Below are 18,204 nucleotides of genomic sequence, written 5' to 3' on the forward strand. Positions count from 1 at the left end.
AGAAGGGGCTCCCAGAAAAGCAGCTGCTCCCACCCCCACCTCCCTCCTGCCCCGGCACAAGTCACTGCCTTCCCCACCGCCCATCTGCTGGGTGAACCCTGACATCAGCCCTCACCGCTGCCGTCGCCGCCAGTTCCTGTCTGCAGGAGGGTGGCTGGGGATGCAGTGAGACCCTACATATTTTAAAGAGAGTCGTTTGGCCGCCGGCAGGAAGACAGTGCATTAATTGTCACACAAGAAAGCCTGATCTCATGAGATAAGATTTTAATAGAAGCTTCCTTGCCTGGGGGGTGCAGATGGCATGGGTATCACCACCCCCACCCCCAGCACGCCTCAGGCACTTCGACGATCTGCTCCCAATTTTGGATGAGCAAACGTCTGACTGCAGAAGTTCTTGGGAATATATTTTTTTTCCCCTCCACCTGCTTCTCTGGCTTTCTAAAAACAGAAAAAAAACCCCACGGGAAACAAGAGAGGAAGTCTGGGGTTTAAATTATGCACTGACTGATGCGCTTGATACCTCTACAAAAAACTGGCCTTGCTTAGAAACAACTTTTAATCTACTGTCAGAGGATTACTTATCATCAAATTACAAACTCTAAACTAGACAAGAAAGATTAGGTGACTTAAATCATCTTTTCAAAGCAGCCCTGCCTTTCTGTCCTGCAATAAATTTCTAGGCTTTCACTCTTCAGGAGAAGCATGCTTAGAAGCCACCAGTCCACCCCTAGTACTGCCCCAACTGGCACTGTCCCTCATGTTGCACTGGGGGACAGAGAGTCAGGGAACTGAAGAAAATGCCATCTTAGTTGTGCCTCTCTGCCTGCTCAACTCCTGCATTCATCAAGCCTATAGTAGACATAAAATCTACACTTAGGGCAGATGAGGCCTATGGACCTTGCTAAGTTAATGAGGCATGAACTGGATGCTTAAAGTTTGCAAGAGAAAATGCTACAAACGCCCGGGGAGCAAACAGTGGCCTCTGTTTCCCCTGGCCCTGCTAATCCTGGTGGTATTTGGGAAGAACTATCCTTCTTTATGATGGACTTCACACAAATGAAGTTCTTAGTCAGATCTGGCTGGAAAAGCCCAGCATGGATGGTGGTGGTGAGTCCCCGTGCAGTCGGGCTGCCAGATGCCCCCCCACAGCTCTTACCCTGCAGTACTCGTCAATGGGCTTCAGCCTTTTCACAGCTACGTCTCGGACATGGCTCCTCCGGAACAGGATCTTGCCTGAGGAGGGAACAGATGACAGTGGAGGGTTAGAGGCATTGCCCGCCACGTGGGACAGTGCAACAGCACTGAGAAGAAAGGCCACCAGACAGGGTTTCATCCCCAGCTCCAAGCATGGATGTTAGCAGTGCCGGTGGCTGAGCTTTGCAACTCTGTTATGCCCCCAAAAGAATAGCTCCAGTACTGGAGAGGTTCACACAGCAGCAGCTTCATGTGACTGCAGCCCCCCATGGCTACCGGACAGACAGGACAGCACACGCAGAGGAGGTGAGCAACAGATCTGCTCCTGCCCTCGGAGCAAACTGCACAGAAACACACTGCAGGGCAGGCAATGGAGGAACTCAGGGCAATAGCTGTTACAGGAGTGTGCATGGCACCTCTTGCAGCTGGATGCTGCTGGTCTTAAGTTTACACAAGAGATGCAGCACATGGCCAACAACTACCAAAGACAGGCATGGGAGTAGCTCTGTGAAATCTTGGTGACTGCCACTGAAATTGCACTGGTGTGAGCTGCCAAAAGGCAACCACACTGACTCATGGGGCAGGAGGAGTTTTTCTGATTTAATCCTGTAGATAGTGCAAAAAAAAAAGTTTTTGTCCCCTTTTAGTGATGGTTTTATCCTGGAATGGACTGCCACTATGTTATGACTCCCTTCTACTTTGGGGCTGCTTTTGGCACATTCATGTTGGCAGTGCAGGGAGCATCACTGGGGTGGGATGCAGGTTCCACCCACACCCCATGACTCCACACTCAGCTGTCTCCTACCATGGATACTCCTGCCCTTGCAGGCAGACAAACCACACAGCCAGATCATGAGCAAACACAAGGCTGTTGGTGACACAGCCCTTATAAATCTACAGAGGGAAACCAAATAACAGAAGAAAAATAAACAAACTCTCTTTTTTTTTGAAAGTAAAAAAAAGAAAATAACCTCTGTGTCCTTACTGGATGACATTTCTTCTAGCCAGTTAAAATTAAATAAACGGCTGGGTTTTGTGTGAAACTGATTGTAACAAAGTTTATCAAAATAATCTAGGAGCTGAGTTTCCCCACACATAAGGATGTGACAGAGTTGGTATTTTTTGGCTTGAAGGGATTATACCTTCATATCCTTTTTTGGTGGTTTTCTTCCCTTTTTCTTTTGCACTATATTTCTTTTAATGTAACAGGACAAGAATAAATTATATGTTCTCCTTGTGGTGGAAGAAAACAGTATCTGCCAGCATTATTTAGTCCATGAAATATCTACATAAAAAAAACACTGACATATGTACCACCCCCTGCTCCAAACTTATTCTGCCAACAGGCAAATTATATAGTTACTCAGATCATGGGATAAGAAAATAAAACAAAGAAAATCAGATCCAAAATCTGAATACATGGCTTTGATTTTGTCATGATTACACAAACTGAGAAGTAATGAAACAGCAGCCTTTAACAGTCCAGCAGCAGAGGCTCTAAATTCTCCCAGACTCTGTCCCTTTTGGTTGCCTTTTCTCCCACAGCTGCTAATCTGGAAGGTGTTAAATACAGCCTTTTGTTTCAGACAGGAGAAAGTGGTTTACTCCATCCCCAAATCTGGCAGCAAAACAGTTTGTCCTGTGAGGTAAAGCCATTTCCTAGTGCCATAAATTTATCTCTCCAGGATCCCTGTGGTTATCTCATTACAAAGCTGGTTCTGAGCCATCCCCGTAGGATGCAATGCTACATGGTCACAGAGCACAGGGGAGCAGAGCACACTTAAATAGGTATCTGAGCTTGAGTGATTTAGTCAAAAGCTGCTGGAGAAAAGTGGCCCTCCCGTCTCCCTGCATCCATCCACTTTTGATACATTGCAATACTGCTGTTTTTCTGCTCCTCTGCCCAGTAAACAGGGAGAACTACCTGCACTTCCAAAACATTTCTTACTATTTCTGCTAGCCTCCAGGATCCCACTGTACTTGTATTGCATAACTGCAGTTAAGCCACTTTTTTGGGGGTGAGGGATGTGGAGGTAGCTGTAGAGAAAAAACTAGTTCCTTTCTCAGCGCTCCAGAAACACTGGTGTGGGAAATCTTGGTAGTTCTTTGCAACTTTTGTAAATATACTGCAAAAAGAAAGCAACATTTTTGGAAAAGTTCTCACTTTCTGGCTTTCCTGTTTTCAGTTCAAGCCACGAGTTGAAAGTCGAACTGGTGACCATATAAAAACATAAAGGAACCAAAGACACATTAAAAATCTCCTGTAAATGTAATTCAGCTTTCCTAAAAGGACAGTTTACAGGGAGGCCCAGTCTTCAAAGTAACATAATAAATGAAAGACTCAAACATAAGAAACAAGATAAATATAATAAAGAATGTTATATTAAACACAGAGTACAAAAAAGACCCCAGGGTATGATGAGTCTTAATTCAGTCCTTAAATGGAGATGGAAAATATCAGGGTAACTGTGGTGTTAGGATGAAGTAAAGCCAGAAGGTGCTTCCATTTTTATCCCTCCAGAGCACGAAAGATTTTCCCTCTGCTACTGGAAGCTGGAAAAGTCTCAATGTGGGGAAGGTCTGTAGCTGCCTAGTCCAGTATGGCTTTCAAAACTGACATCTAGAGAAGGTCAAGTAGGTTAAAGCACCATGGAGCAGCAGTCAATAAAGAAAAAAGCAAGAACAAGTACACTAGGAAAGCACATCCAGCTCCGGTGGGCAGCAAGGAGGGATCCCCTCACAAATCCCGGGGGTCCTTGGGCATAAAAGCTTCATTTTCAGGGTTAATGAAGCACCTCTAAGGAGGGAGATCATTTCTCCCCTTCTCTGGGAAGACAGACTGCCCATAGAAACTCATTCAAGCCCACCCCTATAGACCAGCAGGAGCCACTGCAGATCCAGTATGAGTAACTACAGCTTCCTCCCATTCCCACTGATCTTCCTCAGAAGCCAGAGGAGGTCCCATGGGACTGGAAAAGGAAGGTAACCTGAGAGACTCATGCTTTACATTCCTTTACACTCTTCAAGTGGGTGTGCTGGACACAGATCCATTTAATGGAAAGCTTTACCTAACAAGGTAGCTAGAATCATCTTGTTATCACCATAAAGAAATAAAAAGCAAGCAGCCAGCTGAGCAGTGGGGACACACAAGAGTCAGAGAGGAGCTCTCAGGACAGCAGTGGAAAGGAGCACTTTGCACAGCAATAACACGAAGCAGGGAAGTCCTGAGGTGGCAGGTAAATGCAGAACAGCCCAGGTAACTTCCTTGCAAGGGTGAAATAGTGGTTTATATGCCACTAGGCTTTTCTTCTAGGTAGCTTCCACATCTCTAAGGAAAGGATCCACTTCCAGGCAAGTAAGAGTACTGTTCCTCTCTCCTGAATTTTACTGCAGCTCTTTTAAGCCTTCTTAGACATGACACCCTCCATTTTACAGAAGGATGAGCAGCTTTTAAACCATGATGCAGCCTAGATAGGAAGTGAAGGAGAAGTCTATCTAGGTGTTGGATGGGAAGCTATAGGCTTTGCAGGACGGCACTGCCTCGTGCAAGTATTTCATTCACTGATGTGCTAGGCCCAGACTGGAAAATAGGAGGTCTGGCATATGTTAGCAAGGACTCTGAGGATTGCAGCACTGGGAAAGAGAGATGTGGGGAAGACACAAGGCTCCAGTCCTGCTGCTAATGCAGAATAGTAATATTTATTTTTACCTTTTTTTCTTTAAAGAAAATATTATTCCTAGGAAATTAATGTGGATAAGAGGCAAAGTATCAGGTTTAGCATTGTAGCAGACATCTTAAGTCGTTCCTTCACTTCTCTCTATATATAGATGTAGCCTTTAATTTTGCGACCACACACCCCTTTTCCCACAAGACCCCAGTTTCCTTCTTTATACACAGCGGGTGCACAAAGTGGGAAGAATAAAGCTATGCAGGAGACTGTCTATCTGGCAGCTGCTGATTCTGCAAGCTTAAAGGTATTCTCTGAGCATCACTTTACTCCTGTGTAACATCATACAGAGGTCTGTCTTCCTCAGAGTGGTAAAGGCTTAAAATCATCCCAATACTCTGGTCCTTCCATTAGCCTACAAGTCTGTGCTGAACACACCAGAAAGCCAATAGCCTAATGCTTTGAATTGGTCAAGGATATGGTTCATGCAGAGAAGAGGCTCAGTTCCTGGTGGGCTTGGTGACACTGTGGAGTATGGTTTGGAGGTGGGAAAGCACTGAGCATCACTAGGCAGAAAAGTAGCAGAAGTCCCCAAGCAGATGCCTTGCAGGAGAGTCCAGTCCTTCCTGTTCAATGGAAGGGGTCATATGCTATACAGCCCCCACAGTCACAGAAGACATGATTTGTAAGCTCTAAATCAGCCTTTAAAGCAAATCTCCTAATTACACCTTTCAATGGCAAGAAGTGCTGTCTATCTAGGGCTTAAGACCTTCTAGGATGTCCTCACAATCTTCTCAGCACTGTGCTAGTGGCTCAGCCCTGAGCTGCCAGTTTTGCTGCTCTTTGGAGCCATGCACCAAGTGGGAGTTGTGGCAGGGACAACGACGGGACAAGGAAACGCCTGTTAAGCTCCTTTCTAAATCTACCAGAGAACAGATCCATCTCTTTCTCTCATTTTCTGTTTGCTGAGCTGGAATCTCCTTTCAAGTGATGTCTGCATGTCAGATTGATCAAAGTACACTGGTTGTTTAATTCAAGGAGTGTCTGTCAGAGCCCAAACCCACTGTCAAAGGAGCAACAGACAAATACATTTTCACATTTAATCTTCAAGTACCATCACCACACCTCAGAGGGCAGTAAGGAGCACAAACTGTATTGTAAACATTCAACACTGGACAGCCTGAATACCAATGGGAACATTAAAAATACTGTAATGTCTCATCTGAATTATGTTTAAAAGAGACATGTGCCTTCAACTTCCTTCAACTTCAGAAGCTCCAGCTGCACAGGCTCCATCAGCCAGCTCTCTCCTAAGAGCAGGGAAGAGCTCTTTTTTCTGTCTCTTCACGTTTCCCTTGTTACTGTGCAGTTGGGTTCTTTCCTCTTTTTACCTGAGGACCTGGGAGGTTCCAGGTCTGTGTAACATTGACAAGCAATGTGTTCAAACTAACATCAACTTCTGAGAGACAGAGGTCACTAACAAGATGAGGTCAGAATCTTTTTGCAGTTACACTGAGATTGCATAGACAAAAAAAGTGAAAAGAATATAGCCCTCATATAGTTACAGGTTCTCCTCTTGGGCTAAGCAGCTTTGTCCAGTGTAATTAAACCCATTTAGTTGCTCAAGTATTTTTATGAAGGCTTCTACTCCTTACACATAGCTGTTATTATTTTTATACGCTGAAGAAGCACAGATGTGCAATCAGATACGACACAAATTCCCCTCAACCATTAAGCTGTGACACTGACCCCAGGATCCTGCATGAAAATCTCAGGCACCTGTCACACAATGTATTTCCTAAATGGAGCATTTAAAGACACACTGTCAATGTGTAACAGATGTAAAACAGTTAATTCAACAGCATAGCACTATGGAAATAGAAGGACAATTCTATGTTTCTTGTGGAAGTAGGTGGGATTGTCAAACAGATGGCAATCTGACAGCTGTCAAAAAAGAGGTGTGTTCCTTACAAAATAATGTCTTACTTTTACCTGGGGATCCCAGTTTCCATGGATTGTGTTAACCATTATTTCCTGGAGTCAGAAAGCCAGTACCAGGGTCCTAACATTGATGGCATTTGCTCCTGACAAAGAAAGGGGAGGGAAATGATTCATACTGTTTCCACCAGTGGGAGGGGGAAGGACTTTTTTAATAAGTAGAAACTCGTGACAGATTCAGAACTGTTGGCTGAACTTGGCTGCTAAAGAGCCTCAGTTGATAAAGGCCTTTGTTAATCAGCAGAAATTACTATGGAAGGTGACAAGAGGTGATGAAGACAGATGGGGCAGCCAGGAAAGCCAACACAAGCAATAACAATATGTAGAGAGTAGGGGTGGGAAGTGGGGAGGTTGTTCTTCAGCACTTGGATCCTGTTTTTAATGTGCATAAGCTGCAGTGTTAAAGAAAATCACCAAGAAGCCATAAAGCATGGCTTGCCTAAAAAAGAGTATCACCAGGAAGAGAATTCTTCCTCTGTTAGAAATGATAAGCAGAATATGCCCTTATGTGAATAATTACAAGAGGAAATCAAAGAGAGAGAAGAGGTGAAGCTGGATTCACCACCAGCAAACAGCTCCTATCTCTGAATCTGGCTGCTTTCCACTGTCTGTATGTGTGGTTTCTGTCCTCCAGGGACAACAGCATCACCTCTAGAACACCTTTGCTCGTACAGACTGGGAATTCAAGCACCAAGCACAGCTGGAAGGAGAAAAGCCACAAACACTGATGCTGAAATTCAGGAGAGGCAGATGGGGGCCATGGGGTACAAATCTTAAACTGTTCTTTTACCATTTGTATGGTGTTTTGCACAAGCTACTTTGTATTGCTCTGTGTCCTGCTGCTATCACCCAACCTGTTGTTCTTGTCATCTACCCCAGCTGCAAATCTCCCACCTCCCCAAAGCAAGGCAGAAATCATGGTGCAGGCAAATTATGTAGCATTTGGCCTGTAATGAGCAGGCAAAAGTGCTACAAAATAATCTTTTCAATTTGCTGAACTGTGGGGAGGCTTTCTATGCACTGGTCCGTACGTACCATCAAACCCAAAGAGATCCATCACCTTGCTTCAACCAACTTTACTGCCAGAGTATATCAAAGTATAGCATCTTCCCCACACAAGAGCATGGCAGCTTAAGCATAAGTCCCCAGATCCCATAAAATTGAACTTCCCTCTCTGTGAGTGTTTGCAAAATACTTGGAGTGTTGATTCAGTGAGTAGAGTCTTCAAATCCTGCAGTGAAATCTGTGCCTTCTTAAGCCACAGAGCTCAGCTTCCCAAGGTGGAAAGTGAACTCATTTGTAACTACTGGTTGTAAGTGCTACAACCAGCCTGCAACCAACCAACTGCTTTTAATTGCAGAAAGCAGTCAGTTTGTCTGAGGGGACAGGGAGAATGGTATTTATACCTGCAGCCAGCAACACTGACAGCTGGCACACCCTCACCCGAAGGAACTGACCTAATGATAATTCAGAGTCTCACAAAGATGAGAAGCCAAAAGAGGGTCACATTTTCAAAACATCCAAGAAGCACTGCCTTAGGAAACAGCTCGACTTCCTCAAACAGAGGATGCAGGAGTGTCCCTCTGCATGCTAAGCTGGGAGTAAAAGGCATAGAGAAACAGGAAAGCCTATGCAGATCCAAAGCACCCAAATGCATCTCTTGCCTATGCATACTTCTCTGCTAAGATAAGAACCTGCACACTTAAACATATCCACTGCACCCCTGCATTTTGTTGACCATCCTCCAAATACACTTGGGTTTTCCTCCTGTATCAGCTGACACTAGTGTCCTGCTTTCAGGTAGTGGCTCCTAACATGTGATCTCCAAATCATTAGTGGTCCACAGCCTGCAGAGGTATATTTGAAAATAACTTTCACTCTCTAGGCAATGTGGGAATGAGGTGGATCACTGCACATTGGTCCAACAAGTTCTGGAACCAACAGCCCCTGTTCACATTATGTATTTGCTGGTGAACATGCTTGTATCATCCAAGCTACTCCATATTCTGCACCTCAGAGCTGGAAAAGGCAAGAGTTTCTCAAAAGCTTTTGTGCCACCTTCTCCATGAAAATGCTCTTCCTGAAAAACTAGTCCATGTTCCTGTAGTTACACTAACTAAAGTATTCCTTTGCCCTTTGCAGAACTACATTAGGTACCACCTTGATCACTGGGGTCTGCTGAAGTCAACGGGAGTCTTTCTACTGATGCTTGGTGGTATGGACCAACAGGGAAGGACCATATGGTTCCACCTCAATCTTTTAAAGCAGGAGCCTTAACAAACTAAGCCTATTAAAACATTTGCACTGCCTTATAAGCTCTTATGAGACCTGTCACTAATGCATGTGCTAGTGTGACACCAACCCCGAGACACTACCTCACAGACACTGGGCCAGTGCCAGCCTCACCGACAGGGAGCCTTTGAGTTACATCCACTAGGGTCAAAGACCTTGTAGCAAGGGCACTGAAGGGAGGTAGATTTGCACTGCACCCTTGCCAAACTACACTGGAAAAGCTCAGTAAGGTCCTAGCCACATCCTTTGGTGTGACTGGCAATAACACTGCTTGGGAGACTCCACCCTTAAGCTGGTTGTGAACAGGAGCTGTGAATAAAATAATATTTGCACTCACACCACATAGATCAAAGTTATTATTACTAGGAGGCAGGTCATGCAATAACGTGGGGCTCTGGCATATACTCTTGCAGGAACACTGCAGGTAGAAATTGAGGGGTGGGGACGCCAAGGTGGCTTCACAAGGTCACAACATGAGCACACAATAATGACAGCAATAAAGCCTGTCCCTGGATCCCTCCGCTGATTGCATGCAGAATGAAAATATATCTACCCTGGCATCTGGGGCCAGAAAATTGTTCTGTTCAAACATTTATTCTAATCAAAAACAAATCCTCCATTTCTGCCACAAATGAGGCAGAATTCTCTCCTGTGGAAGACCTCAATTAAGTCAGCTGCCAGGTACACATGTCCCACATTACAGGAGGTGAAATTCAGCAGTCAGGCTGGCAGGGACAGTACTCCTCAGAGCAGTTGTGGTATTTGGAAGGCACCAATTAACACAGAAATTAAACAAACAAACAACGTGGCAGCAAACATAACTAGGTGTCTGTGCCTGTCAGAGGCTGGAACTCACTAACTAGGGTTTCAGAAATAAAATCCACTGTGCTTTGCAAAACAGAGCACTGTTCTCTCTTTCCAAAGGGAAATGCTCTCCTGGAGTCCTCTCAGCAAAACCTGTGACTAGTTTTAAGCTGAATTTTCAGTAGATGAAGACAGGCACAGAAGCTGTTGAACGACAACCAGACCAAAGCTGTTGGCCTCTGAGTCAGGAAGCTCATCAGCAGACCAAGTCACCATCTTAAACCACAGGCATCATTTTCTGGCTCCAGACATATCCTTTTAGTATGTCTTAGCCTTCTGTGTCATTAAGACACTCTCTAGTAGGAATTTTCTCTCTGTCTGCTCTGATCCCTAATAAAGCTACTGTTGCTTTTCAAAGCCTCATGAGTTTGCGATGTAAGGTCAGGATGGTTGAATTCTGTGTGCCACAGAAAAAGAGAGTTGGGCAGGTTTCCAACACATACTGGGGGTCTGACCAGTGCACTCATGTTGGCACCTCCCTGTGCTAATTCCAAAGCCAGACCTGCACCCCTTCCCCTGCCACCTCTGAGCTTGCAGCACAATAACCCAGCTGGGACATGCGATCTGGCTACACCACCTGACGAAACAGCCTTTGGGTCAGGTCTGTGGCCAGATCACCCAGTAGCCCCTTGTCTTTAACTCTGGACCATGAAGCCACCCCTGTTGCCCCTTTCCAGCTGATGAATGTGTGGCTAACCCTTGGATAGGCAGTGGACACTGTGAGCCACATGGACACATGTTGCCTGCACCAACATGAGCCAGTGTCCAGTCACTTGGCCTCCCAGGCACAGCAAGGCTCACTGACATTGCTCTACTTTGGCTGCATGACTAAAATCACTTACACCAGCAGTTACTGTGGCTCAGGTAATGCACAAGAAAATTATTTTATAATTACTTATCAGATAACAAGCCTCCTTCACACCTAGCTCCTTCCAGCCCTTCAGTTGTTTCCAGCTCAGGCCACTTAATCCAAACTATGCCCACGTGCAACTTGGCATGAACAGTGCCTGCTGACACCAGAAGACAGCTGAGGACAGTCTCTCTGAAAAACCTTTCTCCATTCCTCCACGTGTAAGTAATTGCAGCCTTAAGGGTGTGAGAGCACCCCAGAGGACAGAGCTGCTGCCCTGAACCTCAGGGTGTAAGGTACTGAGCTTTCCAGGGCCACCTTCTCCTGGGCTCAGCAAGGTGTCTCCATACAATCAAAGGATTAAATGGCACTGTCAGATGTCAACAGCTTCACCTACTGCAGAATAAAAAGCTTCTTTCAGGGATTAATGCTCAAAGCAATTACTTGCCCCATGAAAAGTGCATTCAGCCAAGGTGACAGCAGGACCCAAGGACTATACTTGCTTTTGTTTTCCTTTTACAGTTAATATGGCCATTTCTCAGGGAGAAGAAAAAAGAGGTGGACTAGAAACTAGTATTTCATTATTTTGTATTTTTAGTAAGGATTTCTGGGCCAGCAGTGTAAAAACATGAAAATAACCCCAATTTTATTGCTAAATTAAACAAAAACCAGCAACATGAATAAGTAAAGAAATCTGAATTAGCAATGTGAACTGATAATTACCCTTTCAGGCCCTGATTAATTGCATTTGAAGCTATGGGGACACTGAGCAGCCAAACAGGACTGACAGCTAACAAAATCCACGCCACCAAACAAACTGGTCTTTCTATCCATGTGCCACCACACAGGAATGGCAGCTCCCCAAAGGCTGTTTGCCTTTGTGTCCTGGTGTGCAGTGCTACGTGGGGCTGGCCAGAGGTACAAAGTCCCACTGTCGGGTACCTCAGATAACCCTCTGAGGTGGTCCAGCCTACAGACTTGTGGTCTCCAAGTAAAAGGTCAAGAATGGACAGATGCCATCTCCTCCACTTCTAAATGGAGGATCACCATCTATGTGTATAGTTGGCACAATTCAAGAATGCAGCTTCATTGGTAGTTATAACACACTAAGAAGGAACAGAAGATTATGTCCACTTTTTTGCAGCGATGTCAGTGTGTTGCATTTGGTTCGAAGATCTCTGTAATCAATCTCTCTGTCTACAGGATCAGCCAGTAAAAGATAGGAAAGATATTCAAGAACAGGACATGTGTAATGAGATCCTTCTCCTGATACACACTCCCCATTCCTGCACATCAGTGGTTAAGACTTTTCGAAATTAGGAAATAACTTTTAGCAATCAGTGTTGGCTAGAAACTGCTACAGAAACTGCTCTAGTACATTTCTGAACCCATAGATACTGTGGTCCCTATAGAGTCCTCTAGAAATGTATTTCATAATTTAATCACATCATATAATTACATTATTTTGTTCACTTTAAGCTTGCTTTCCAATTTCCACAGGCTGGTTTTTGCATTCTGAGAAATATAAATAATCACATCCTCCTCACTCTCTAAAATTCTTCATGACTTCACAAACTTCTACTCTACCCCAACCATCACCTTTGTTCCAGACTGAAGGCTTTTAATCTATTTATTCCCCTCATACAGAGCCAATTCACCTCTGTAATCACCTCTGTCATCCTTTTCAGCACTTTACCTTTATTATATGCCCTTGCTGAGAGGCAATGACCAGACCTGCACACAGTATTCAATGTGGGAAAATTGTGGATTTCCACAGCTGAAGCTCTGGGATTTGTTCCCCTTTTTTTCTCTAATTCTTTCTAACATCCTCTTTGGCTTTCTGACTTCTGTTGACTATTGAGCTGAAACATCCTCAGAACTACTGAAATCTTCCTAGATTGCAATTATCATTTTCCCCCCCACAGCTGTGTCTCTACAAATGTGAAACTGCCTTTTTATGATCAATATCATGAGATCCTTCTCCAACTTTCTGCAGTCAGCTCCAAATTTGAGTATCCTAAGTAAATTTAATTATCAGCGAAGTTAGTTACATCACTAACAGCCTCTTTTGCAGATTCTGGGTTGAAAGGTGCATATTCTAGAACAGATCCTTCAACAATCCTTGCTGGTAAAACTGTATTTCCTATTTGGATAAGTTTTTAAGTCTTCATCCTTAGAGGCTGCATCACTTTAAACTACGTGCTCATTTACTCCTTTTGGCTTTCAATCCCCTATTTTAGAAACTTTCTTGTAACACTTTTAGTTTCAAATATCAGAAAACAAAGATTCTTGTTCATGTCCACAAATGCCAAAGCATCCGTCCTTAAATGCAGGCTCCAATCTAGCAGAAAATAAGCTTACAGCCTCTGTCAGTCAAACATCAAATAACAAGAAAGGCTGCTAATATAATTATCTTCTTATTGCTATTTTGGGAGGCACAGTAGGTTTTGATGGAGCTTGTAGTAATAGGATCTCTTATGCCACAATTTATGAGAACGTCTGTCTTGAACAATTTTCCACATGGGAAATTAATCACATTCTGCCTAATGGGAGGAAAAATATCCCTTTGCAGTTTGAATTGGATTTGCCATGGTCAATTGGATGTGGCATTCTTCTTTATCCCTGCTCATAATCTGAAGTGTAGTGTTGCTATCCAAAATCCACTGTTAGAATCCAAAGATGGAGATATTTCACTGACAGGTGATACTTTCATGCAATGCCCACAAATAAGTAAGTCAAATAAACCAGCACAGCCACAAAATTGGATTGTGGCATATGTCAGGTATTGTAGATAATGATCGGAGAAACTACCTCCCAGCAGATGTCAACTGCAGCTTCTCTACATTCCAAGTGTACTTTACTATTACTTCTATGAAAAATAAATATTCAGGCCAGATTTAAGAAGCAGGCAACACATCTCTCTCCACCAATGGGCCTACACAGTCCAATTCAAGGCAGGCCAGAATGAAATGGCTGATGTGGATTAGCTCAGGACTGTACTTGGCAACACAGCTCAAGCCACCATGTTCCAATCTGAAGGTGCAAAATGAGTTCCTGGGTCACACAACTACCTAAAAAGTTCTTGATCCTCCCTCTGATGTGTACCTGTACCTCAGTGATACAACAAGAGTGAATTTAGTTAAGACAACGGGTTGCATACTTGAAATCACATCACCAGCAGCTCCATTCTGCCTCTCAGCAGAGTCACTGCCCATCCGAAGAAGCACCACCAGGCACAAGGTACCAGCAGATATGACTACCTGCTGAAGGTCACTAAACCCTGTGGCCATCCTGCAGTTCTGAAAGACACAGGACAACTTATCAATGATAGCTCAAGGGCTCACAGGTCTCATCCAGGTGTACACAGAGACATTTATTCCTGCAGGTAAACTCCAGCAAGAGACCACAAGGAATTTAATTGAAGATGCCAGGCTATTTTGGAGGTTGGCCATTTTTTGTGTCTCCACAGGCACTCCAGAATGAACTGTCCAGAAACTGGGGCTGGCCTCTCCTAAGGTTTTTACTGAGCTAATTTGCTAAATTTCAGTTCAGGTTCAGATTTTAATCCTTTCCTGTCCCCTCATCAAATTATTCAGCGTGAAGAGCAAATGTCTTGGTATTGGTTCAACTCCTCTGCATATCTCAGACACACTTTTGATCAGAGAATCTCAGTTTTGTTTTCAGTTCCAGTGGGAAAGGGGTAAGAAAGAGAAACCCAGAAAGGATGAGGGAAAATAAACCAGAAAATTAACACTTCAGCTGACACGAGAGATAAAGACGGTGTTTCCAGGCAGCAGGAAAGGAAGCCAAAAAGATCCATGTTTCTGCAATCTCTTGACTTTGCCACTAAGAAGCAGAACATGAAGTTACTCAATGTTTCTTTAAGGCTGAAAGACTAAAGGAAAACAAGACGGCTTAAAGTAAAAAAGGAGTAATCGTATGACTGGAAACTATGAGTGCCCCTAGCCAGGCACCCAAAGGAACTGAGTAATGTTCATTAGTCAGTGACTTTATTGGTACTTGGGACTTTCGACTGCTGGGCAAGATTTAGACAGAAAAGATATTCTGGGGCATGCTACTCTATTTATGCTTGGATGGAATTCAGCCTCACCCCATATAATATTTTTTTCATGCTGAATTTATTAATTTTGTTCATGTGACAAGAGGACAAGACAGGTGCATTTCAGATATTTGACTTTAATTAAATTACTCTTACTTGAAAAAGAGGGCACTGAAATTGCCTTCTTGACAATATTCACAAAACCAAAGAATCTAACTTATTTCTGATATTTTTTAAGGCATACAGAACATTTTTTTAAATCAGTCTCCTGTAGTCAACTCTTCAGACAGCCCAGCTTCCTGGAAGCACTTCAGGAGGGTCACTTCTGAGTCAGCTCAACAAGTCAGGTTGCTTTAGATCATCTTATACCCCCCAGGAAGCGTGTGTTAGTAAAATCACAGAATAAGCCCAGAGCCCCCAAGGAGCCCCAGGCATGACCAATGGGGTGACGTCTTCTGGGCGTTGCAATAGGGAAATGCTGCAGAAAGGGAAGTGCACATTTCCAAATGAAAAGGCATGAATGAGAGCAGAGATTGGCCTTGCAACTAGCACGGATCAGAAGCAAAGTGAGTGACACTGGTGCTGATGTCTCATTGCTGTGAGTGAGATCCCAGCCCAGCTACACCACGAGATTAGAAACATGTGTAGCATCAGCGAGCTGCTGGGAGACTATAAATGTGGCTACAGACAAGAGAAGAAAAAGAGAAGCATGATGGGGACAGTCTTTTCATCACATGTTAGCACTGAGATGGACCCAAAGAATGTAAGAAAGGGACACAAACGCCCATGCTGGCTACTCAGCAGCATCCACAAGGACCTACATGTGGCCTGTGGGGCTGAGGAAAAGAAGTTGTGTCTTTGTGCCGGAAACAAGCAACGTGCAAGAAGGACAGGAGCAAGAGAGCAGTTAACAAGGCTGAAGAGGATTATCCCCTCTCCCCAAGGACTCTTGGGTAAATACAGGTTTTCCTGCAAGCACACTGATGCACTTGACACTCAGGGTAATCGCTTTCCTTCCATTGTATTGAAATAGCCAACCAGTTTGAAACAGAAGTTTCCAAACACACACACACAAACACACACCAGGAACACAAGGACACTTCAGAAAACAGGAGTCAGGGTCAGATGACACTTGGCCTCTTATGAAAATTTCCTGCTGGAGTCTTTCACGTTGTAAAACTATCCTGAAATAATTTGAACACTTGAAGCAGAAAAGCCGGTTGCTTCCCTAGGTGCTCTTGAGATCCTTCACTTGCTCATCCAAAACAATAATGTTCCTGGGAAGGAGGCTTTCGCTGTCTTCTGCAAGATCCAGAAAAAGCCCAAACTGTGATCTCCATATGCCAATGGGAGGTTCCTATGCCTCGTCTGCACCAGCCTCACTTTACATGAGGTTGTGATTTATGACCCTGAAAGCACTGACCTGATGGAGGACAAAATGGGAGTGAGAGACTGTAGATCACATGGGAAGAGCAGTACTTTGCTCTCTCTGACACTTTCAACCCTACATCCACATATTTTCAGCATGGTACTAACACCAAGAGAAACCATGCCTTGGGCAGCCTAATCTAAACCAGGCTTTTGTGGGAAATATCCAGGCACTGCCAGGAGGAGGGACGGGGCTCCCACGATCCCCTCCTTCATGCTACACTGCAAAAGCCACAGATCACCCTGTGCCATCCCACCAACTGCCCCAGCCCTTTGATGCCTAAATTCATATTCTTTTCTTGCACCCACCACCCTCCTGTCCTCTGAGAATGCAGTGGTGACCCATCCTCTCTTAGTTACGCTATTTTGCACTTGGCAGCAGCCAAGAAACTGTTTTTGTTTGCAAAGAAATCACTTAACCATAATGTAGTAATTTTACTCTCCGGTAATTAAAAAGCTTAAGCTCCAGCTCACACTTCCAAGCATTTGCTCAGAAGGGAGGAAAACTAACAAAAACATTCATGGCCATCACCAGAACCACCCCTGTGAAAGGCCTAATTCCCTATACTGCTTTAATTAAAAGTGGATGAATAGCAGTCTCCCAGCCTAGAAACCTTTAAGAGAAATAAAGTCAATATATAGACTTATGAAAATAAAACAGGAGGAGGGAAACAAACACAAAAATCCTGCTAGTTTTAGGGCTTGCTTGATGATTATAACATCTGGACCTTCTTTTCAAGAGGAGATGAAATGGGTAATGGATGGTATAGAGAGGGCACAACAACCTCTTAGAGAGAGCATCGTGCATGGGGAGCTGGCAACGGGGGTAAAAGAGCAGAAAGCCACAGAGAGAGGCAACACCCTTGCCCGCACATTTTTGTCTTCATGGCTGCCTGGAGGAACACTCCTATCTGCTGACACCACAGAACAAAGGATCTGGTTTAACTGGAAAAACAATTAAAAAAAAAATGGGGGGTGTGGGGGGGGTACAGGGGGAAAAAATCCTAACAGATGATGAGTATAGCTGACCTCCAGTGAAACAAAGAACAATTTGGTGAGGAATAATCTAATCCATAAGAGCAAAGTATTTATCATCACTGTTACAACAAGAGACCACCCTGCTCCAGAGGACATCTGCAAACAGATGTGAGCATGAAGGCTTTAAGCACAGCAGTAAAGGCACCAGTCAGGGCCATAGGTAATTACAGAAGTACTTTAGTTCTGCAGCTTAGAGTGCTACACAATGTTTCATGGATTTACTCTTTTAATGTCACAGGGAAATATGGCAATTCTAGTCTCCTTCTTTTTTCTCAATAAAAGAAATGTAGAGTCTGGGGGTAGGCTTGGACCCTCTCTACCCCACCTGAGTCCACAGATCTTCAGTTTGCTATCTGTAAAGGACCTCTGGTAGTGGGGAAAACTAGGGATAAGTCTGGGTCAGAATTAATGACTAAACATGAGCTCAATTGATGATTCCCAAGATCACACCCTGTGATTTCGGGGACAGAGGCAAACTGAAACCAAACTCCCTAAGTGAGCTCCAGGCCCCCTCACTGGCTCCCACATGCCCAGAGTAGCCCTGTGCATGGTGGTGGGTGTAGGATATAATCTCCAGGGATTCACAGGAGCAGTACTGACACATACTCAACATGCATGTGCAGAATGAAGCAAACTCCATCATTTCTCCACTTGGGCCATAGAAAATTAAAACTTTGTGAAAGTCACTTTGTCTTAGAAAGAAATAAAATGTACTTTGCTTAGTATTATTACATCTTAGCCTTCTTATCAGTTCAATTTCATTCTTAAGTCATTTTAAACCCTGGTGTCATATAATCTGGCTGCTACAGTGA

The 18,204-nt window shown here is 44.1% G+C and overlaps 1 protein-coding gene across 1 annotated transcript in view; it reads right to left on the minus strand.

Annotated features, from left to right (window-relative positions):
- SH3PXD2A (SH3 and PX domains 2A) overlaps positions 1-18,204 on the minus strand; it is a 209,944-nt gene that overhangs the window by 150,344 nt on the left and 41,396 nt on the right. Inside the window, exon 3 of the mRNA XM_010007894.1 lies at positions 1,157-1,233. Coding sequence (XP_010006196.1) covers positions 1,157-1,233 — 77 coding nt within the window. The remainder of the gene's footprint in view (positions 1-1,156; positions 1,234-18,204) is intronic.

Source organism: Chaetura pelagica, unplaced genomic scaffold (assembly GCF_000747805.2).
Source record: "Chaetura pelagica isolate M959 unplaced genomic scaffold, ChaPel_1.0 scaffold531, whole genome shotgun sequence".
Taxonomy (NCBI): domain Eukaryota; kingdom Metazoa; phylum Chordata; class Aves; order Apodiformes; family Apodidae; genus Chaetura; species Chaetura pelagica.